At 50.7% G+C, this 20,393-nt stretch overlaps 2 protein-coding genes across 2 annotated transcripts in view; one reads left to right on the top strand and one right to left on the bottom strand.

The window, feature by feature from the left end:
* AHCYL2 (adenosylhomocysteinase like 2) overlaps positions 1-20,393 on the top strand; it is a 493,940-nt gene that overhangs the window by 70,988 nt on the left and 402,559 nt on the right. The window lies entirely within an intron of this gene.
* On the bottom strand, positions 1,773-9,282 carry LOC140907035 (uncharacterized). The gene is made up of 4 exons (XM_073332148.2): positions 9,198-9,282; positions 5,305-5,667; positions 3,706-3,864; positions 1,773-2,303 (listed from the first exon to the last, which is right to left on the bottom strand). Exons 1-4 carry the CDS (start codon positions 9,253-9,255, stop codon positions 2,185-2,187), a joined length of 699 nt encoding a protein of 232 aa, XP_073188249.1. The 5' UTR covers positions 9,256-9,282; the 3' UTR covers positions 1,773-2,184.

Genomic DNA, 20,393 nt, shown 5'->3' with positions numbered 1-20,393 from the left:
TAGCAAGACCAGTCAAGCGTTCCTGACTCACTGTAGAGTGGAGATAGTATTTTTAAAAGTTTTCTCATTCGTTGGAGTGTAAGTACTTTAGATTTGCCTCATTCAGCTTTCTAGAACTTTGGCAACAGGCCTGAACAATGGGCTGCTAGTGCTAGAAAGATGGATGTTTTCTGTGCTAGGCGAGCAAGCTGTAGCTGGGGAGAAAATAGAGTCCTGAAGCAAACTGTAAGTGGGAGCTGAAACCTCCGTTGTCTACACATAGTCATTTGTCAATCAGAGCAGTGCAACTGATTCAGTTTCATGCCTTTGTAGATGAGGGTAGGCTGGTGGACCCCCATTGCCACTTTGGGACAAAATTGGCCACCCCCAGTTCCGTTTGTAGCCCTTTGCTCAGGGATCGGTGTGTTCCTCAGCATCCATCTGTGACGAAGTGGGACTGTTCTTAATGTTTCCTCTGAATAGTGTGGGGGTGCCTCAGTTTTCTCTAGGCAGTTCTTAAGTATCTAGGGGGTGGAGTAAGGGTGTATGATCATTGCAGAGCCCTAGAGGGCAGGTGTGTGCAGGAGTCTGGACACAGAGAATGGCCGACACCCTGTTTCCTGGCCACTGATGGCCTGGGCCCTCCCCCGCTGCAAGGTGAGAGCTGAAGGGTTGGAGAACAAAGGAATCAGGTGACCACCTGGCCCGGGAAAGGAACAAAGCCCAGAGGAGGAGGGGCTGGAGGGAGTTTCAGTTTGGGGCTGGCTGGGACATGGAGTGAAGTGCAGACGTGGTTGTCTGGCTCACTGCCCCCCAAAATGGACCCAGCTGAGGGGTCCCGTTCTCTGCACCTGCAAGCTCTGTGTTAGACCATGTTCCTGTCGTCTAATAAACCTTCTGTTTTACTGGCTGGCTGAGAGTCACGTCTGACTGCGAAGTTGGGGTGCAGGACCCTCTGGCTTCCCCAGGACCCCGCCTGAGCGGACTCGCTGTGGGGAAGCACACGGAGGGGCAGAGGATGCTGAATGCTCCGAGGTCAGACCCAGGAAGGTGGAAGCTGTGTGAGCTGTGTGTCCTGCAGACAGGCTGCTCACAGAAAGGCGACTGCCCCAGAGTCCTGACTGGCTTCATGGGGAGCAGTTCCAGAGCATCGCCCAGGGACTCCGTGACACCATCCAAAAGGAAACATGGAATAACAAAAAGCAACTGCCCTGTTCTCAGCTGATGCTGTGAGGCCTGTGGGAGCTAAAGGCTCTGGACCACCTTCCCCAGTCTAAGGGGGGGGTGGGGGGGGTCGCACCAGCATGCTCAGCCCTCTCCTGGACCCTCCATTTATATCCCTCAGCTGCAGCTGGGAATCAGACCCAGTTTCTAAATGCTGTCAAGCCAGGTTGGCTGATTCCCAGCACTGGGCTGCTGGGCTGCTCTGTGGGACGGGCTTGGCTGCTTCCTGGTCCCCACAGTCCTTGCAGAGACAGGCTGTCCTGTTACACACCTCCCCAGCCCTCCCAAGAGTGAAGTCAGTGCACTCTTTGCCTCCCTCCTCATGAGAAATATAGTCCACATTCACACCGGGGTGGCCCTGGACTGGGGGTGAACCATAAGCACATAGGGCTGCAGAGCCAGGTCAACCTGGGGTTCATGTCTCTCAGAGCATGCAGCCCTGCAGAGAGGCCTGGTCAGCGATGAGGGTAAAAGACACGGCGAGCGAATAGTGCCTCAGGACCTTGATAGTCCACCTTAGCACCAGGCACTCCCCCATCACTACAGAGTTTTGCTGTCTCAGGAACAAATATTATTAAATATTATTTATTAAATATTTCTTCCCCATGTAGATACCTGGACTGTAATCAGGGCACTCCTTGACCTACTCTTTGTCAAGCTAAACAGATTGAGCTCCTTTAGTCTATCACTGTCCGGCGGGTTTTCTCATCCTTTAATCCTTCTTGTGGCTCTTCTCTGAGCCCTCTCCACTTTATCATCAACATCCCTCTGGAATGGTGGGCACCACAACTGGACACAGGATTCCAACAGCATTTGCATCAGTGCCAAATATAAAGGTAAAATACCCTCTGTAGTTCTGCTCAAGATGCATCCCTGCTCATGCACCGAATGGTCACATTAGCCCTTTTGACCACAGCAGCATCACACCGGGAGCTCATGTGCAGCTGCTTGCTCTCCACCCCCCACAAAAACCGTTTTCAGTCACTGCTTCCCAGGATCGAGCCTTGCTACCCAGTGCTGTGTAGGGACGTTCCTTGAAGTATTTTCTGAGTTCCCCAGGCATGTGACTTCCTCCCTTGCCTGAGCTGCTTCCTCATCACCTGCAAAAATACACACCAAACACAAACAAGAAAACACTAGACTGTAGAACCTGAGCTGAAAGAAGTGCTGAGCATGCAGCTTTGCACACACATCGCCCACAGGAACCTTTTGGGTTCTCACAGCCCCCAGGAAGATCCCGACATCCGGTAACGTGGGGAGGGTACGGAGGGAAACGGGAGAACAAGCACATTCGCTGAGAGCCATCAAGCGCTAGCCAGCGCGGCTTAGGGAGTGACAGCTCCTCAGAGAAGCAGCAGCCAGCACATTGCCAGCCTTAGCGAGGGCTGAACGCTTTAATAACCAGCGAAGCCTTAGGAACTTTGGGTAACTCCAGGAAACATTTTTTACTCCTCTCCCCCATCCAGCTATAACCCGATTCCTAATTGAGTCACACGTCTCTGCACAGGGCTGGCCAGAGGGGTTGGGGAAGGGTTAGTGACCGGATTCTTTAAACTTTAAGTCACCTCCTTAATCCCGTGTCCAGCTGCCTGGATCGTAGGTAGCAGCGTGGTGAGGAGAGCAGCCTCCGGGGAGCTGGTATGTGGCCCACCGTGCAAGCAGAGGGGACAGGATGTGGAGCGGGCAGAGTGGGCTTTGCATCCACCCTCCATAGCCCCACCTAGCGCTGTTCTGCCAGCATGCCGGGGAAGTACCTGCACCAGGTGCAGACCTGCCACTGGATTCTTCCCCTCGGAGCAACAATCACACTCTGCCTTATGGGCTGCTCCAGCTGCCCCTTGCTCGGGTCTCACGGCAAAGCCAGCCCCGAGCCCTGTTAGCTTGTGCTTTTCTGGAATCGCAGGCTAAGAGGCAGAGAATTTGATGGGTAAGATAAGGAAGCGGCCTTGGATATTGGCTTATCTAGCTCTATAAGACACCATTATTGAAATGCTCTTCAGCTCTCTATACCTTTGTTGTGTAAAGGTCTTATTTAGGTCTTCAAGTGCATTACTAAACCTTTACAACTGTTCCATAATACCTTGCTCTTCACCTAGAGAGCTCCAAGCGCTTTACAAGGGAGTGTCATTCCTATTTTACAGTTGGGGAAACTGAGGCACAGAGCGGGGGCGTGACCTACCCGAGGTCAACCAGCAGGCCAATGGCAGAGCCAGGAATAGACTCTGGGTCTCGAGAGTCCCAGTCCAGTGCTCTTTCCACTAGGCCATAGTGCTTCAGTGCCTTTATGTTAGTAACGCACGCTCCAGCTGCCCGAGGGGCAAATATTAAGATTTGTTTGTCTCAGGAAGAAATAGGTTAAAACCTTATTTTGCAAATATTTTTGTCTTGCTGCCTAGGGGATATCATGGTTGACAGGACCTTTGTTTCTCTTTACTGGTTTGGCATTGTAATGAAAACTGATTTTTAAAACGACTCGTCTCACCCACACACTATTGCACATACCTTCTTTAGCCTTCGTAGTCTTCTTTTTACACCAACAGCACCCTGCAAAGCTCCCTACTACAAGAATCACTAGTGCGCTCAATGGCACGCAAACGCTTCGAACGCGGAGTCGTTTTTCATGTCCTCCTGGAACGTAGGCATCTGTCTGAACAGTTGCACCTGCAAAACAGTAAAATGATTAAGTAAGCTGGAACTGCCTCCAGCCATTTCCAATATAAACCCTCCCTCCCAGTTGCAATTAGCTGTTACTACAGCTTGCTCCATACAGCCAGGCATTCTGCTATAAGGGTTATGGGCTTAAAACCCACAGGTGAGCAATCAGGAGTGAATGCACAGGAAAGATGGGGAACATGGTGGTGGCACTCGGCAGGAAATGCAGAAATGCTCAGGGGAAGGGACACTAGACATCCAGGTGGGTAGCAATAAGAGCAGCAGGCTGAGACACAGCAAGGATCTGGCTCATCTCAAGGTGGCCAGTAGCAGATGGATTGATGGCCTAGCAATTAGGTGACCCAGAGCAAAATTGCAAATGGGGTGGGGAAGAAGTTTGGCCAGAATGGGTAGCTGCAGCAGTGAGCCGGAGAGCGCTCACGTGTGCCGGCACAATGCTATTGGCAGAATTGGAGCACTGAAGTTACAGGATCCGAAACACCCCCCATGTCCCTTATTAAATCGGAGTCCTGGGGTTACAGATTCCAGAATTCAGTTTCCTGAATGCATCAGGGAAGCCTGATGGTGGGAATGGAGGGTCACAAAGAGGGAGATAACAGAACACCTAGAACTTAGGATTGGTGCTTTTTATTTCCCCGTAAATTGAAAGATAAAAATTCCCTGAGTTCTACATGAATCAAACCCTGAAAACCTTTGACTGAGCTTCCTGTCTCACCAGAAGGAGTTCAAATGCGTCACTGCATCTCTGGCGTGTTTAGTACATGATCCGAAAGACGGCTTGAAAAAGCACATTTTGGGCCACACAGTGTGTCTGGCCTGGTGCTAATGGCCAAGCAGAAAGCTATGCTAGGAGACGTGCTAACACCTTAGGCCCCCCTACAGAACCAACCACGATCCCAGACACTGCACTCCTCTAAGCACAGGGTCTGCGGCGCCTGCCAGTAGGGAAAACCCCCAGGAGGCAGAGACAGACTCCGCAAACCCATCCTGGGATCTGAGAGTCAAGCTGGGCTCTTCCCGCCTCAAACATCACCAGAAATAGAGATCCGATATGGCAAACTGTGCCCCTAGTTACACTGGAACGTTTCCACGGAAGCCTAATGGGGTTACAGGGGATCAAAAGAGGGCATCATTCGCCCTGCAGTGTCCCTATTACTGGTGATGGAGTGAGAGAAGGAAGAACCCAACTCGATCTACACTTCCTTCTCCCATCATGGCACTGACAGTTAAAGCTCCATTTCTACTTCTAATAACAGATCGTGGTAGACACAGAGTAATGGAGAGAAAAAACTGATCCCCGGGATGCTTCTCTTAATGTCACTTATCACAGCAGGCTCCTGCTCCAAAATTATGCTCAAGGGCTCGTGGGATTCTCACTGAAAGGACAACCATCACAGCACCGTTGATAAGGGAACGTCGCTGACCTACCTTGGGTCTTTTTCTGCATAAGCAGGACAATCTGTAAAGTTTGGGGAGTGTTCTCATATAAACTGGCATGACAGGTGTAGTTCCCAAAGTCAGCGGGGGTCACATTCTTCAGGAGGAGAGAAGCGTTGCCATCGGACAATCCCTGAGAAGAGAACTCCGTTCTCCCCTTATATTGTCCACACTGATACTCTGGATGGTTCTGGCCATAGTGGAAGCTGTTCACGACTTCACAACTCCCATTTAACCAGTTAACTTGCCAGTTAACTGTAGGGTTTGAAAGACTGATAGCGTCTCCACGTTTGACAATGCAGGGCAGGAGCACATCTTCACCGACATCCGCTTCAATTCCAACATGGTCACAGGCTGAAAGAGAGAAGGAGAACATGGCATTACTCAAAGTCAGCTGAAACAATTTCTATTACCCTTGTCAAGGGATACAGCCTCTAGGGTCATGGCTGGCTGGGGTCATGGCTAGGGCCATGGCTGGCTTCTTCTAACGAGAAGTCAAGAACCAAAGGTTCAGGGGCAGCTAAGTTGCCTCAGGACATAACCCGTCCACCCGAAGTCTTAAAAGCACAGAGGGACGTAGCTAAGTAGAACGGCCCCTGTGTTCCTGTCCATCCACATCTTGTCCACAATGCTGTCGATAACACACGTCAATGCTCAGCTCCCATCTTTGACAGACCTCCAACAGTGAGCTGTCACAGACTCTCCACCTGTGGGGCGTGACCATACAGGGATGCGTCACAAAACCCCACGTCCCCCCATTCAGTTATACAAGCCAAATATGTAACACATGCCTGATGCGTGCAGATTCCCACCAGGATGTACAGCTCATCACAGTTCAGTACATCATCTCCTTTACAGAGGCCTTTGCACCGTGTGAATGACATGCAGCCATCCCGTTCCTTCCCAACCCAGAGACCAGCAGCAGGGCTTGAGCCCCTGACCATCAGAGCCCTGTGCTAGGACCTCACTATTTGAGCGACAGGGCCCTGGAGTAATTGCTAGCTCCTCTGCAGGCCAGCCACCAGCGGAGGCCTTGACAGACAACCCCAATGGGCTACACAACCATTTACTAGTCATCAGTAGAATCCTGGTGTTCAGGAATCCTGGATTCTCTCCCTGGCTCCGGGAGAAGTTAGAGAGACTAAACCTGGTTTGGCTCCCCACTCTGAAAACCAGTGAGGTGCGGTGATAAGATCAGGGTTTGTCATGACAGAGACCCGAGTTCGGGGTCAGCTGTGAGCTGCTTTGAACTCACTTCTAGATTATTGTTTTGAAATGTTGGTGTGGTGGGGGCATTCAGCAGCTGCCTGCAAAGGCTGGGGTTCGTGGCATTGGGCAATACATGCATGGGACTAAGAACAGCAGCTAGACAGGAGACCTGAACTCTGGTACCCTCTTTCTCAGGTCAGGGAAGTTTCCCGGAAGCTACAGGTGTCTCGCCTAGGGGAGCAGCTTCCTCCAGGACTCAAACAAAGGATTTTCCTATTATTCCAATAAGTCTCGAAGGCAGTGTTGCATAAAACAGGATTAATAAGGGATAAAACTCCTCCATCTGGGAGGCTGGTTCAGGGATATGGAAAAGACATGCAGAAATAGGACTATGGGGGGAGTGACAGGGTGTCCACCCCACACAAGGCCTAAAGGGGCAAAGGTGGTAGGTGGGCCAAGTAACTACCCAAGCTGCACCTGGAGGAGGAGCCAGGGAGGGGGGGTTGATTAAATGAGGCTCAGCTGGTCAGGAACAGGCAGGGCCTGTAGAAAGTCCAGGAGCTGAGAGCAGAAGGGGGCTGCAGGGCAGAAGTCTGAACTCGCTCCCTGGCAGAAGGGAGGTGTGTTTGGGGCTACAGTGGGTAGTCCATGGTTACTCCCTGAGAGGGGGGAGTTGGGAGTGTGGCTTGGCAAGCCCAGAGAAGGGGGAGAGCCAGAGAGGCAGGCAAGGCTCAGGGGGAAAGCAGCAAGGTATGGGGTAAGTCGAACCTTGGCTCCCAATGAGAAGGCCTGTGAGCCAGGATCTGGAGTAGAAGCGGGGCCAGGGCCCGCGACCAGCCACTGATGACGTGGCATGAGCAGGGCAAGGAGCAGGAAGACTGCCAGAGCCCATTTGTCAAGAGAGACTTTGATACCCGGGAAGGCGGAGGGGGGGACATGTATGGCGACGTGCCCAGAGGACCGAGTGACGGAGAGGAGGCTGCAGTTCCTGGAGAGGGAGAGGGGTCCGCAGGGCTAGAGGACGACAGGAGAGGCACCGCGAGCGGAGGGCGCAATGCCTGGCTGGAGCTAATCTCCAGGACGGCCAGCAGGAGGCGCCACTAGCAGGGAGCGAACCCCTGTGATGGGGTCAACACATAAGGCTGGTTCTTTTACTGTTCTCTGGACCACGTGCTACTGTGCTAAATGGACGACTGGTCTGATGTGAGAGGACAATTCCTGTGCACAAAGAGAGAAGGGGAAGAACTTGTAAAGTCCTAGAACAGCATGAAGAAGTCGCTCCATTGGCTAAACACAGCCCAGGCAACCCCCCGAAGTTAGTGGAGTTACGGGGAGTTTAATCACGGGCACTGCTGTGTTACCACCTCGTTTCCACTGCCCACCCAGCTGTGGTGTCAGAGAAAGGAACTAAAGGAGCTTGGCATGAGTGGTTTCATCACGTATTTTTACACCCAGTGCTTCCCAGCTGGAGGGAAAAGAAAGTGATTTGTAGGGTGCAGACTCTGTACTAGAGAGGAAAGACCAAGGGCAGGTTACACTTGTAAGGCTGCAGCAGTGACGCTGTGCTCCTAGGCCGACGGGAGAGCTTCTCCCACCAGCGTGGTTAATCCACTTCTGCCAGAGGTGGTAGCTCTGTGACGGGAGAAGCTCTCGCCTACGCCGGGGGTTCGGTTGCAGGATTACGTTGCTGCGGGTGGGGATATTTCACAGCTCTGAGCAATGCAGTTATACCCGCGTGAGTCTGTCGTGTAGGGCTGGCCGAAGAACCAGGGCAGATTACGTCAACCTAACGTACATCAACATACAGCCACCGCAGTTGAGGCGCACACGTGGCCCCTTGTGTCGGCCGTGCGCGTTCTCACCTGGTGCGCTGTAGCGATTCTGCTGTCAGCGTGGGCCATTGTGTGACGGTTCCGGAGAGCCAGGAACAATCGGCACAAGCGACGCCGTGTCTACACTGACACGGCATCGGCCTAACTCCATCAACCTTGCCTCTGCCGCGCGGGGAGGGGGTGTTACTAAATCAGCACCGAGAGGCGCTTACGTTGGAAGGGGACACGGCGGAGGGTGGGGGTTAGGATTAGGGTTGTCAACTCTCCCGGATTGGCCTGGAGTCTCCTGGAATCGACATTGATTAACTGCGGTGGCTGTACGGTGATCACTGAAACCAGCCCAGGAGATTTTAATGGGCTATTTTAAGAAAATTACATTGTCATGTTGCGGGGGGAAAACAATCTCCTGGAATAGCTTCAGTCAGAGTTGACAACCCTAGTTAGTAGGGATCTGGTGCAGGGACAGCCAGACTGGGGCAAGGCACATCATTTTAGCACGTGCTGGATAGAGGCAGTGTAGGTGTCCGTGGGGACACGGGCAGACATTTCACCTGTCTGGACAGACCAAGGGTACACAGAGGGGCAGGAAGCAGGGCTGGGTGCATTTACGTATCCATAGAAAGTTGAGCAAGAGCACGGAGCCGGCTCTGGGAACAGCTGCCCTGCAGCAATGAGATCTATTAGCACAGAGCCGCCCACCCGGTTACCCCCATGGCACCGGGGTGGCAAGTCAGGGACACTGAAGACTAGAGTGTTTGAAGAGCTACAGAGACATGAGGGGAAACCGTGGGACTTTCTCCAGTTTGGTGAAGCGGTAGCAAGAGAGTAGATTGGTCACCTTACCTGCCAGGACAACGGGCAAAAGTCCAGCCAATACCCAAACGCTGCTGTGCGCTACCATTTCTCAGACCTTCTCCCAAACTTCCTGTTAAAAAAAAAAAAAAAAGTAATCCCATCACATACGTCTGCAGGACTCCTGCACAGAAAGTCCAAACCGTCCTAGTAACCCTGGCATGCTGATCCGCTTGGGAAGAGAGGCCAGCTCAGCGCTCGGGTCATTTTACAGGATAGTTTATCAGTAATATTATGGCAATGCCTCAGGACCCTACCATGGACCAGGGCCCCATTGTGCGGGTGCTGTGCACACACACGGGAAGACATGCCCGTGGGGGCCAGGGACCGGCCACACTGCAGCTGGCAGTGCGCCCCCCAGCCCGGGCAGACAGACTTACACCAGCGAGGCTCAAGCCAGCACGCTAAAAATAGCAGCGTGGGCCTCGCAGCTCCAGAAGAGACTCCAGCGAGCCACCTGGGCTCAGACCCAGGGGTCAGGTGGGCTGGAGGACCCAAATTATGGCCCGAGCCACAACAGCTACATGGCTACTGGTAGCATGCTAGCTCGAGCCCTGTGAGCATGACACCATCTACCCAGGCCGGGAGGCTGCTGCCAGCTGCTGTGTCAACGTACTTAGAGTCTCTTGTCTTATACTTAGACTGCAACAACAGTGGGACCCAGCCCAGAGAAACGCAAGGAAACAGACGAGACTCTGTTGGTCAGCATGATAGGCGCTGGTCACATCTGTGATGCCTGTTATATCAGTATCCTCATTTAATACCAGACAGTCCAGTTCACCCATCTTAGTATTTAGACATCTAGCATTTGTATACAAGCACTTATAAAATGTGTCACGTTTTAGCTGTCTGCCATTATATGGTGTAAGGCTGCACCTGCCTTCCTAACTCTGCCGTGACATCACCAGTGCCCTGCACTTGCATGGTCAGTAACACCAATGCAAAGGGAGTGAAAATCTCTGCTATTCTAATTTGAACTTTCTCCTTTGCAAGTGACTACACAAAATGCAGGACATGGAGAAACTGGCCCAGCATCTGCAGCCATAGAGGACATAATAGTTCTCCTTCCATTGTGTAAAGAGGAGTCCAGCAAAGGCCTGAACTTGTAAAGCCATGACTTTCGTGAATAAGTCTTCCTCACATATTTCAACCATCCATAGGAAGCTGTTGGCATGCGGGCTGCTGGCACCCCGCAGCCCAGGAACAGATTAGACTACAGACAAGAGACTAGAATTGATGGGGGCAAAAAGGGGGCAGGGTGTAACCATGTCTGAGCTGACACAGGCTTCAGTGTGACTTTTCAGGGTAAGAAGTTGCCTATGCACATTCCTCTAGTGCTTCACTCCTGCGACTGGGAGGAGAAATGCGTTAGCCAGGTAGCAGCGACTCATTCATGCAGGAGCAAAATTCCACCATGTCTGAGCCCGACTGCCAACAGCTGTGTTCAATGACACAATGGCACGGATTAGTCATCGGTGTCAGACCAGGAGGAAGCAGGTCCAGCATCACTCAGCTGAACTCGTATGGGGTGATGCAATACTGAATACTGTCCTGGACTAAGCCATCTCCTCGTACACACGTGCCCCACCCAGGATGTGCACGTCTCACAGATATGAATCCACTGGCATGCAACCCCATCTGTCCCCATCCCCCCACGTTCATATGCTCCCCTACCCGTGCAACGTCCAGGCATCCACCTTTCACAATGTCAGATGGGGCATCATTTTAAAAGCCGAGCAGGAGAATCCTTAGATACTACAGTGATGGCTGCAATCAAAACCTTTGAACGGGACAGACATCGGGGGACAGACAGACTGAAGTCCCCCAGGCCAGACTCACCCCTCCAGCTTCTGGGAGAAGGGATTTTGCTGCCTGTTTATACTGACATATGAACAAAGTTACAAACAAAAATTACAATAAAAATGGGAGAGGGAGGAAATCAAGAAAACAATCTTTTCTCTCTGTCTATGTGGGGGAGGGGGGTGAAGAACGCGAGAAAAAACCAGGAGAGAAACAAAAAGAGAGAGAAACACGGAGAAAAAAGGCAGAGAGCAAGAAAAGAACACAAGTGAAAAAAGGTGACGGGGTGGGGGGAGAAGAGAGGGAAAAAGTTAGAGAATAAGAGCTGGGCTCAGAGGGGTTAAACCCTGTCATAAATATAAAGGGAAGGGTAAACCCCTTTGAAATCCCTCCTGGCCAGGGGAAAGCTCCTCTCACCTGTAAAGGGTTAAGAAGCTAAAGGTAACCTCGCTGGCACCTGACCAAAATGACCAATGAGGAGACAAGATACTTTCAAAAGCTGGGAGGAGGGAGAGAAACAAAGGGTCTGTGTGTCTGTCTATAGTCTGTCTTTGCCGGGGATAGACCAGGAATGGAGTCTTAGAACTTTTAGTAAGTAATCTAGCTAGGTATGTGTTAGATTATGATTTCTTTAAATGGCTGAGAAAAGAACTATGCTGAATAGAATAACTATTTCTGTCTGTGTATCTTTTTTGTAACTTAAGGTTTTGCCTAGAGGGGTTCTCTATGTTTTTGAATCTAATTACCCTGTAAGGTATCTACCATCCTGATTTTACAGGGGGGATTTCTTTATTTCGATTTACTTCTATTTTTATTAAAAGTCTTCTTGTAAAACACTGAATGCTTTTTCATTGTTCTCAGATCCAAGGGTTTGGGTCTGTGGTCACCTATGCAAATTGGTGAGGCTTTTTATCCAACATTTCCCAGGAAAGTGGGGGGTGCAAGTGTTGGGAGGATTGTTCATTGTTCTTAAGATCCAAGGGTCTGGGTCTGTAGTCACCTAGGCAAATTGGTGAGGCTTTTTACCAAACCTTGTCCAGGAAGTGGGGTGCAAGGTTTTGGGAAGTATTTTTGGGGGAAAGACGCGTCCAAACAGCTCTTCCCCAGTAACCAGTATTAGTTTGGCGGTGGTAGCAGCCAATCCAAGGACAAAGGGTGGAATATTTTGTACCTTGGGGAAGTTTTGACCTAAGCTGGTAAAGATAAGCTTAGGAGGTTTTTCATGCAGGTTCCCACATCTGTACCCTAGAGTTCAGAGTGGGGGAGGAACCTTGACAAACCCGGTTCAGAGAAGCCTGGGTCCCCCACACTTACATCTGTACTTCCTTGGCCTCTGGGGTCTTGGGGCAGGCTTAGGCCAGCTGCTGGAGGTGAGGAGCGACACACAAACCATAGGTGCTGGAATTATGGGTGCTGCTGCACCCCCAGCTTGAAGTAGTAACAAACACCAAACACCTGGTTTCCATCTTCCGCACCCCCACTATAAAAATTGTTCCAGCACCACTGTAGGGAGCTTCCCCCCGCCCCGCCCCCCCATGGCTGTGTCGACCTAGAAGTTAAGTCAAGATCAATCCTTGTTCCCTTCTATGTCAGCTGATGCTCAGTCCCTGAGGGTGGGTCTGTTTTCTCCACTTGCTTTTTCATCAAATCAGTTCCAAGCTCTCTGTGCACACACTTACTGTATTTCGGTTTAAGAGCGGCTTACTTCAACTTAGCTTAAGGCAATTCCTAATGAAACAAGCCTGGTTTAAGGGGTCCACACAGCCCTTTGCAACATCTTAACCATTAGCTTCGGGGAAGGGGGGAGGGGGAGAAGAACCACAGCAACTTTCTAATAAGAACATAAGAATGGCCACACTGGGTCAGACCAAAGGTCCACCCAGCCCAGCATCCTGTCTGCAAACAGTGGCCAATGCCAGGTGCCCCAGAGGGAGTGAACCTAACAGGTAATGATCAAGTGAGCTCTCTCCTGCCATCCATCTCCACCCTCTGACAAACAGAGGCTAGGGACACCATTCCTTACCCATCCTGGCTAATAGCCATTAATGGACTTAATAACCTCCATTAATTTATCTAGTTCTCTTTTAAACCCTGTTATAGTCATAGCCTTCACAGTCTCCTCAGGCAAGGAGTTCCACAAGTTGACTGTGCGCTGTGTGAAGAAGAACTTCCTTTTATTTGTTTTAAACCTGCTGCCCATTAATTTCATTTGGTGGCCCCTAGTTCTTATATTATGGGAACAAGTAAATAACTTTTCCTCATTCACTTTCTCCACACTACTCATGATTTTATAGACCTCTATCATATTCCCCCCTTAGTCTCCTCTTTTCCAAGCTGAAAAGTCCTAGCCTCTTTAATCTCTCCTCATATGGGACCCGTTCCAAACCCCTCATCATTTTAGTTGCCCTTCTCTGAACCTTTTCTAATGCCAGTATATCTCTTTTGAGATGAGGAGACCACATCTGTACGCAGTATTCAAGATGTGGGATACCATGGATTTATACAAGGGCAATAAGATATTCTCCGTCTTATTCTCTATCCCTTTTTTAATGATTCCTAACATCCTGTTCGCTTTTTTGACTGCTGCTACACACTGCGTGGACGTCTTCAGAGAACTATCCACGATGACGCCAAGATCTCTTTCCTGATTAGTTGTAGCTAAATTAGCCCCCATCATATTGTACGTATAGTTGGGGTTATTTTTTCCAATGTGCATTACTTTACATTTACACACATTAAATTTCATTTGCCCTTTTGTTGCCCGATCACTTAGTTTTGTGAGTTCTTTTTGAAGTTCTTCACAGTCTGCTTTGGTCTTAACTATCTTGAGCAGTTTAGTATCATCTGCAAACTTTGCCACGTCACTGTTTACTCCTTTCTCCAGATCATTTATGAATAAGTTGAATAGGATTGGTCCTAGGACTGCCCCTTGGGGAACACCACTAGTTACCCCTCTCCATTCTGAAAATTTACCATTTATTCCTACCCTTTGTTCCCTGTCTTTTAACCAGTTCTCAATCCATGAAAGGATCTTCCCTCTTATCCCATGACAACTTAATTTACGTAAGAGCCTTTGGTGAGGGACCTTGTCAAAGGCTTTCTGGAAATCTAAGTACACTATGTCCACTGGATCCCCCTTGTCCACATGTTTGTTGACCCCCTCAAAGAACTCTAAGAGATCAGTAAGACATGATCTCCCTTTACAGAAGCCATGTTGACTTTTGCCCAACAATTTATGTTTTTCTAGGTGTCTGACAATTTTATTCTTTATGATTGTTTCAACTAATTTGCCCGGTACTGATGTTAGACTTACCGGTCTGTAATTGCTGGGCCACCTCTAGAGCCCTTCTTAAATATTGGTGTTACCTTAGCTATCTTCCAGTCACTGGGTACAGTAGCTGATTTAAAGGACCGGTTAGAAACCATAGTTAATAGTTCTGCAATTTCCCATTGGCGTTCTTTCGGAACTCGTGGGTGAATGCCATCCGGGCCCGGTGACTTGTTCCTGTTACGTGTCTCAATTAATTCCAAACCCTCCTCTAGTGTCACTTCAATCTGTGACAATTCCTCAGATTTGTCACCTACAAAGGATGGCTCAGGTTTGGGAATCTCCCTCCCATTACATTAATGTAAACGAGTACTTAGCCAGGTCCTGCCCCTTCGCAGATTTCACACAAGACGCAAGAAAGTGAGACTGCACCAAATCCGCCCTGCCCTTCTCACAAGCCGCTTCCTGGGCATGCACTTTCCCGTCAGATCTCCTGGCCCAAGCAGCCACTGCCAGTCCGGAGCCAACACACACGTGTGTGCGTAAAGTAGAGACCCGCAGCGCGCTCACTCCGCGCCCGGGCCATGCAGCCGCCGCTCACGGCGAGCGGGGGCAGCCCCCGGGGACAGACAGAAACCAGCTCACCCGCTGCTCTCCAGCCTGGGGCTGAGGGGAAACGAGCCCCGTGGCCGAGGGCTGCCGCTGGCAGGGCAGGAAAGAGCTGGTGTTGCCCACTCACCCGAGTCCCGGCCGTCCTGCCCGGCCCCCCCGGCTAGTGGCTCCGAGACACCCTTACGGCCGGGCCGCTCTGGCCCGCAGCCCCCATTGGCCGGGAGCCCCCCGACCTCCGCCCCCTTAGGGGCGAGAACCTGCGGTTCCAGCCACAGGGTTTGCAAGCCAGCACCTCCCATGGCACTTTCACCCGCCCCAGGCCGCTGAAGGGATTCCCCCAGGAGACTGTCAAAAAGCTGGGGCAAAGCGCAGATCCTGTGGATCCGTGAGAATCAGCAAATTAGCGCACTCCTACTCTGTGTGCTCAAATCATTCCTAAACAATGTGGACTCAGACTGCTCCCAAGACTGATCCTTGAGGGACTCCACTGATCATCTCCTTCCAGTCCGCGGGGTCACCTTTCAGCACAAACCTTTGCCTCCCCCCCGTTAGCCAGTTCTTTGCAGGTCTTGTACTAATCCCCCATCTTCTCTAAGCTGAATAATGATTTCCCATGTGGTGCCCTGTCAAATGCTTTCTAGAAGGCCAGGTGTATCATCAGATCTCCTGCATTTCCTTATGTAAGAAATCAATGATTTTCTCAAAGAAGGAAATCAGGTTAGTCTGACACAATCTACCTTTGGTAAACTCATGTTGCATCAAAACCCCTTTTTCTGTTTACCTCCATGAATTGAATTATTTTCCTTCATAGTTTGTTCCAAAATCTTCCCTACTACTCAGGTTAGACTAACAGGTCTGTAATCGCCCCAATCACTTTTTTCCCATTTCTTAAATATAGGTATGACATTATGTATTATTATTAAAAATCCTTTCTACCAGACTAGCAATCTCCTGGGTCAGTTCTTTCAGCATTTGGGATGGAAATCTGAGTGGATACAAATCAGACTTTTTTTAAAAATAAAAAAAAACAACAGAGTTTTTAAAATTTAAATTGGATTTCTTTGATAAAATGCTTTTTGAGGAAAAAACCTATCTAAAAGTTTTAATTAAGATACATTATAGCTCAAAGATATCTCATCATGGAATAGGGATTATAAACTGTAATTCTATAGTATGAGACAATACATTCATGTCATGTTTAAGAAAAGTTTTGTAAATGATTTCCAATAGTTCATGGATTAGGGACCCAATTTTATGGGGTTCCAGGGGCTTCTGTATAGATTATTTAGGTTAATCTTTCCAGCTCCCCAATGGGACTCAGTGCTCAGTCTAGAAGACACCATCAGAGATGCTTAGTTTTGCAGTTCTCAAACTGTGGATTTGTGTCTCCAGAGATAACATGCTTGTTAAGAGCAAAAATGGTTGTTCTTGTTTTTAAAGTTTGTTGTTGTTTTTTTAAAAAAAGATTTCATTTAACTATTTTAGTTAAAAACAATTTTAACACAAGCAAACTTGATTTTAAAAAACATGAATGTTTAAGGTTTCAGAGTAACAGCCGTGTTAGTCTGTATTCGCAAAAAGAAAAGGAGTACTTGTGGCACCTTAGAGACTAACCAATTTATTTGAGCATAAGCTTTCGTGAGCTACAGCTCACTTCATCGGATGCATATCCTGGAAACTGTTAAAGTCTGCTGCGGTTTCCACGGCATGCATCCGATGAAGTGAGCTGTAGCTCAGGAAAGCTTGTGCTCTAATAAATTGGTTAGTCTCTAAGGTGCCACAACTCCTCCTGTTCTTTTTATGAATGTTTAACTAAATTCAAAAATTCATATGCTTGTTTTGTTAAAATATTATATGTTTGCTGTTGAAGAAAAAAATCCAGCATACTTAACATTGTTGTTTTAGTTTAATAAACCAATTTAAAACAATGTCTGTCTGGTGATGTTCTCCTCCTAATACAGCCTGGCAAGAAAATCCTCCAAATATTCCTGATTAACTTGTTGAATTGGAGATAGTTCACCTCCCAATGGCTTCATAACTATCTGCTTCAGTTACCTTTGGTAAATGAAATAACCAAACGATCATTGTCTGACATCGCTGTAAAACTAAACCTGGAAAGTTTTCAAAATAAATCACTGTTTAAAAATGTAGAGTGTCCCCCTTCTAAAAATGAACCCTACACCGGTTTCCGAAAGTTGCGAGGAATATGTATTCAGGTAATAACCACCCCGGGGAATGCGCTTTCCTGCCGAAATCCATGATTAAATGGAGTCTTCTTGACTAGGGATGTAAATCGGGATTGGAGCTGGGTCTCCCCCGCGCCCTGCCTGGGGCGCCCGGCCCCCACCTGCGCTAGGGTGACCGGACCCCCCGATAGGACCGGGACTGTCCTGATGTTTAGCTCTTTGTCCCGCGCCCCGAGTGATGCGCGCTCCGGAGGCCAATTGTCCCGATACTGCGGCTCCGGCGGGTTGGGGGGGGGGTTGCGCTTCCCCCGCCCCCCAGTCCCGATATTTTCTCCGTTTCCTCCGGTCACCCCCCGCCCCGGACTGGAAGCTGCGCGCGGCTCCCCGCTGGCGATGGTAACGAAAGACGCCGGAAGCAGCCGCTGCGGCCCAGCCTCGGCTGGGGTGGGGGGGGGCTGCCAGCACGTGCGGCCCCCCCCCCCCCGCACCCACCAGGAGCAGGCGAACGGGGCTTCCCGCGGGAGACAGGGTCACCCACAGGGGACCTCACTCGCCTGAGCAGCTGCCTGTCTGATCCTGTGATCCGCCCCCCCCCCAGCCAGCACTCCTGCCCCACGCTGGGCAAGGGGCAGCCCCACCCGCACCCCCAGTGCGGCTACGGTGAGGGGCAACGGGGGGGGGAGGGGAGGGCGCCCATCGCTAGTAAGGGGGCAGGGGTCGGGCTGTGTCTCCCCCTCCCTAGACTGGGGACACCCCCCCCCCCGCTGTGACTCCCCCCGCTCGCCACCCACAGCCCGCTCGGGGCGATCCCGATCCCGTCCCGATTCTGCTCCCCGGCGGGCTCTGTCCTGGGGGAAGGGGGTGCGGCTGGGGTCCCACCGCGCTTAGCGGGCCCCCGGGGACGCCCCAGAAATTAACCACGGGCCAAAGAAGCGGGGGAGGGGGGGAGGACAGACACCCCCGCCCCCCGTTAAGGGGAGCTGGGAGAGACACGTCGCCCGCCCCGGCCAGGGGACCCCCCAGCTCGGAGCGGGACAGACGGAGGAAGCCGCTCGCAGCCCGGGCCGCTTCTTACCTCCGCCGCCGCCGCCGCTCCCCGGAGAGTTCTCGGCGCTGGACCCCGCCCCAGCCTCTGACTCCGCCGGCTCGTCGCTCCGCCCTCCGCTGCTAGTTAGTTATTTGCTTCGGCCGCTGCGTTCTCGGAGGCTCGTTGCTTTGTTGCCGTTGTGGCGGGGGCAGAAACCCCCGGGAGCGGGGGCAGCGCGTTCCAGGGCCCCGCCGAGGACTGCGCTGCCGGGAGCGGTTACCGCTCCGACAAAGGTGGGAAGAAGCCGCAGCCGTCGTGAACTGCGGCCCGCTGTAGCCAATGCCCCCCGGGAGCCCTTTAGTGCACGAGGGTGGGTGTGAAATTGCTCCCAGTAGAGATCTGCTCCCTGCAGCAGTTACTGATACGCCTAGATCGTAAGAAACAGCTTTTGTAAAGAGAGGCTTCTGCCCGCCGGGGTCATGTTTTCTCGGCCTTACTTATCTTTTTTCTCTTCTCTGGACTCTCTCCAGTTTTTACTCCAGTTGCGACCGAATCACCACGGAGTAGAGCTGATATCCCAGAGTGATGCTCTGGTTTTCTGCATAGATCCCTTTCCACAGGACTCGCATTCAGTGTGGTCCACTCTGACCCCCAGATCCCTTTCCACAGGACTCGCATTCAGTGTGGTCCACTCTGACCCCCAGATCCCTTTCCACAGGACTCGCATTCAGTGTGGTCCACTCTGACCCCCAGATCCCTTTCCACAGGACTCGCATTCAGTGTGGTCCACTCTGACCCCCAGATCCCTTTCCACAGGACTCGCATTCAGCTTGTGGTCCACTCTGACCCCCAGATCCCTTTCCACAGGACTCGCATTCAGTGTGGTCCACTCTGACCCCCAGATCCCTTTCCACAGGACTCGCATTCAGTGTGGTCCACTCTGACCCCCAGATCCCTTTCCACAGGACTCGCATTCAGCTTGTGGTCCACTCTGACCCCCAGATCCCTTTCCACAGGACTCGCATTCAGCTTGTGGTCCACTCTGACCCCCAGATCCCTTTCCACAGGACTCGCATTCAGTGTGGTCCACTCTGACCCCCAGATCCCTTTCCACAGGACTCGCATTCAGCTTGTGGTCCACTCTGACCCCCAGATCCCTTTCCACAGGACTCGCATTCAGTGTGGTCCACTCTGACCCCCAGATCCCTTTCCACAGGACTCCTATTCAGCTTGTGGTCCACTCTGACCCCCAGATCCCTTTCGGCAGGACTCCTTCCTGGGAAGTCATTGCCCATTTTGTATGCCTGCAGCTTGTTATCATTCACAGACTTTATAATTGCACTCTCTATGCCATTATCTCAATCGTTGATCCAGATTTTGAATAGAAACTTATCCAGAACTGATCCCTGGAGAACCCCACTCCTTATGCCCTTTCAGCCTGTGAAGCATTTGCACCCTTCTTATTTTAGCTCCATCTAGGTTGCATTTCCTTAGGTTGTTTATGAGAAGGTCATGGGAGACCTGTAACACTGCAATCTGATGAAGCTAATTCCTACAGATAGCAGTTTCTCACACCATAGGTACCTGAGATTGTGATCTGTAGCCGTTAGCTACATTAGATGGCCTTTTTTAGCCAAGTAGGACCTGTCACTGTTGCATATGTTTCTGGATGGTACGCGGCCCTGGATTCGAATGCATACACATTTACCCTCACGGGGCACATCACTATCACTGTCACAAGACAGGATACTGGATTAGGCAGACTATTGGTCTGACCCACGATGGCAGTCATTACAACAGCTTTATTTCCAGGGAGAAGGACGTTATAGGAGATAATATACTGCCTTTATTGAATATTGGAGAATGAAGTTGTACACAACGGCATGCGGACAAACACCAAGGGCTAGACTGAGAGGCAAAATACCAGTTGCAAAAATGCAACCCCCATTGGTGGATTGACTCAAAAAGTTTTGACACTAGGCCAGAAATTCAGTCAGCTCTAAAATGAGAAGAAAAAAATTAAAATTAAAAATTCAGGGAGTTCAGGGAATCCCAGCAATAGGTAAGACAACTGCGAGGAGACTCTATGCAATCAGATACAGTGATACAGGGATAAGGGATTCTTTGTTTCTGAGGGGATATATGTAAAACGTTTCACTGAATTAAGTCTCAGGGAGTATCTACACTGGCAAGTTAAAGTGCTCTAACCTGCTGGCTCAGGGGTGTGAAAAATCACGCCCCCGAGCACGGCAAGTCTGAGCACTTTAAAGCGCTAGTGTGGACAGGCTCGGCCC

Source organism: Lepidochelys kempii, chromosome 1 (genome assembly GCF_965140285.1).
Source record: "Lepidochelys kempii isolate rLepKem1 chromosome 1, rLepKem1.hap1, whole genome shotgun sequence".
Lineage (NCBI taxonomy): Eukaryota > Metazoa > Chordata > Testudines > Cheloniidae > Lepidochelys > Lepidochelys kempii.
Note: the sequence above shows the minus strand (reverse complement) of the source record. Positions and strands in the feature narration are given on the sequence as shown.

Bases quoted from the DNA above. Each gene is read 5' to 3' on its own strand.
- LOC140907035 (XM_073332148.2), bottom strand. From the start codon at position 9,255: ATGGTAGCGCACAGCAGCGTTTGGGTATTGGCTGGACTTTTGCCCGTT. The intron at 5,668-9,197 runs GTAAGGTGACCA...TCTCTCTTTCAG, and splicing joins TTTGCCCGTTGTCCTGGCAG to CCTGTGACCATGTTGGAATT. The intron at 3,865-5,304 runs GTAGGTCAGCGA...ACTGTTTTGCAG, and splicing joins TATGCAGAAAAAGACCCAAG to GTGCAACTGTTCAGACAGAT.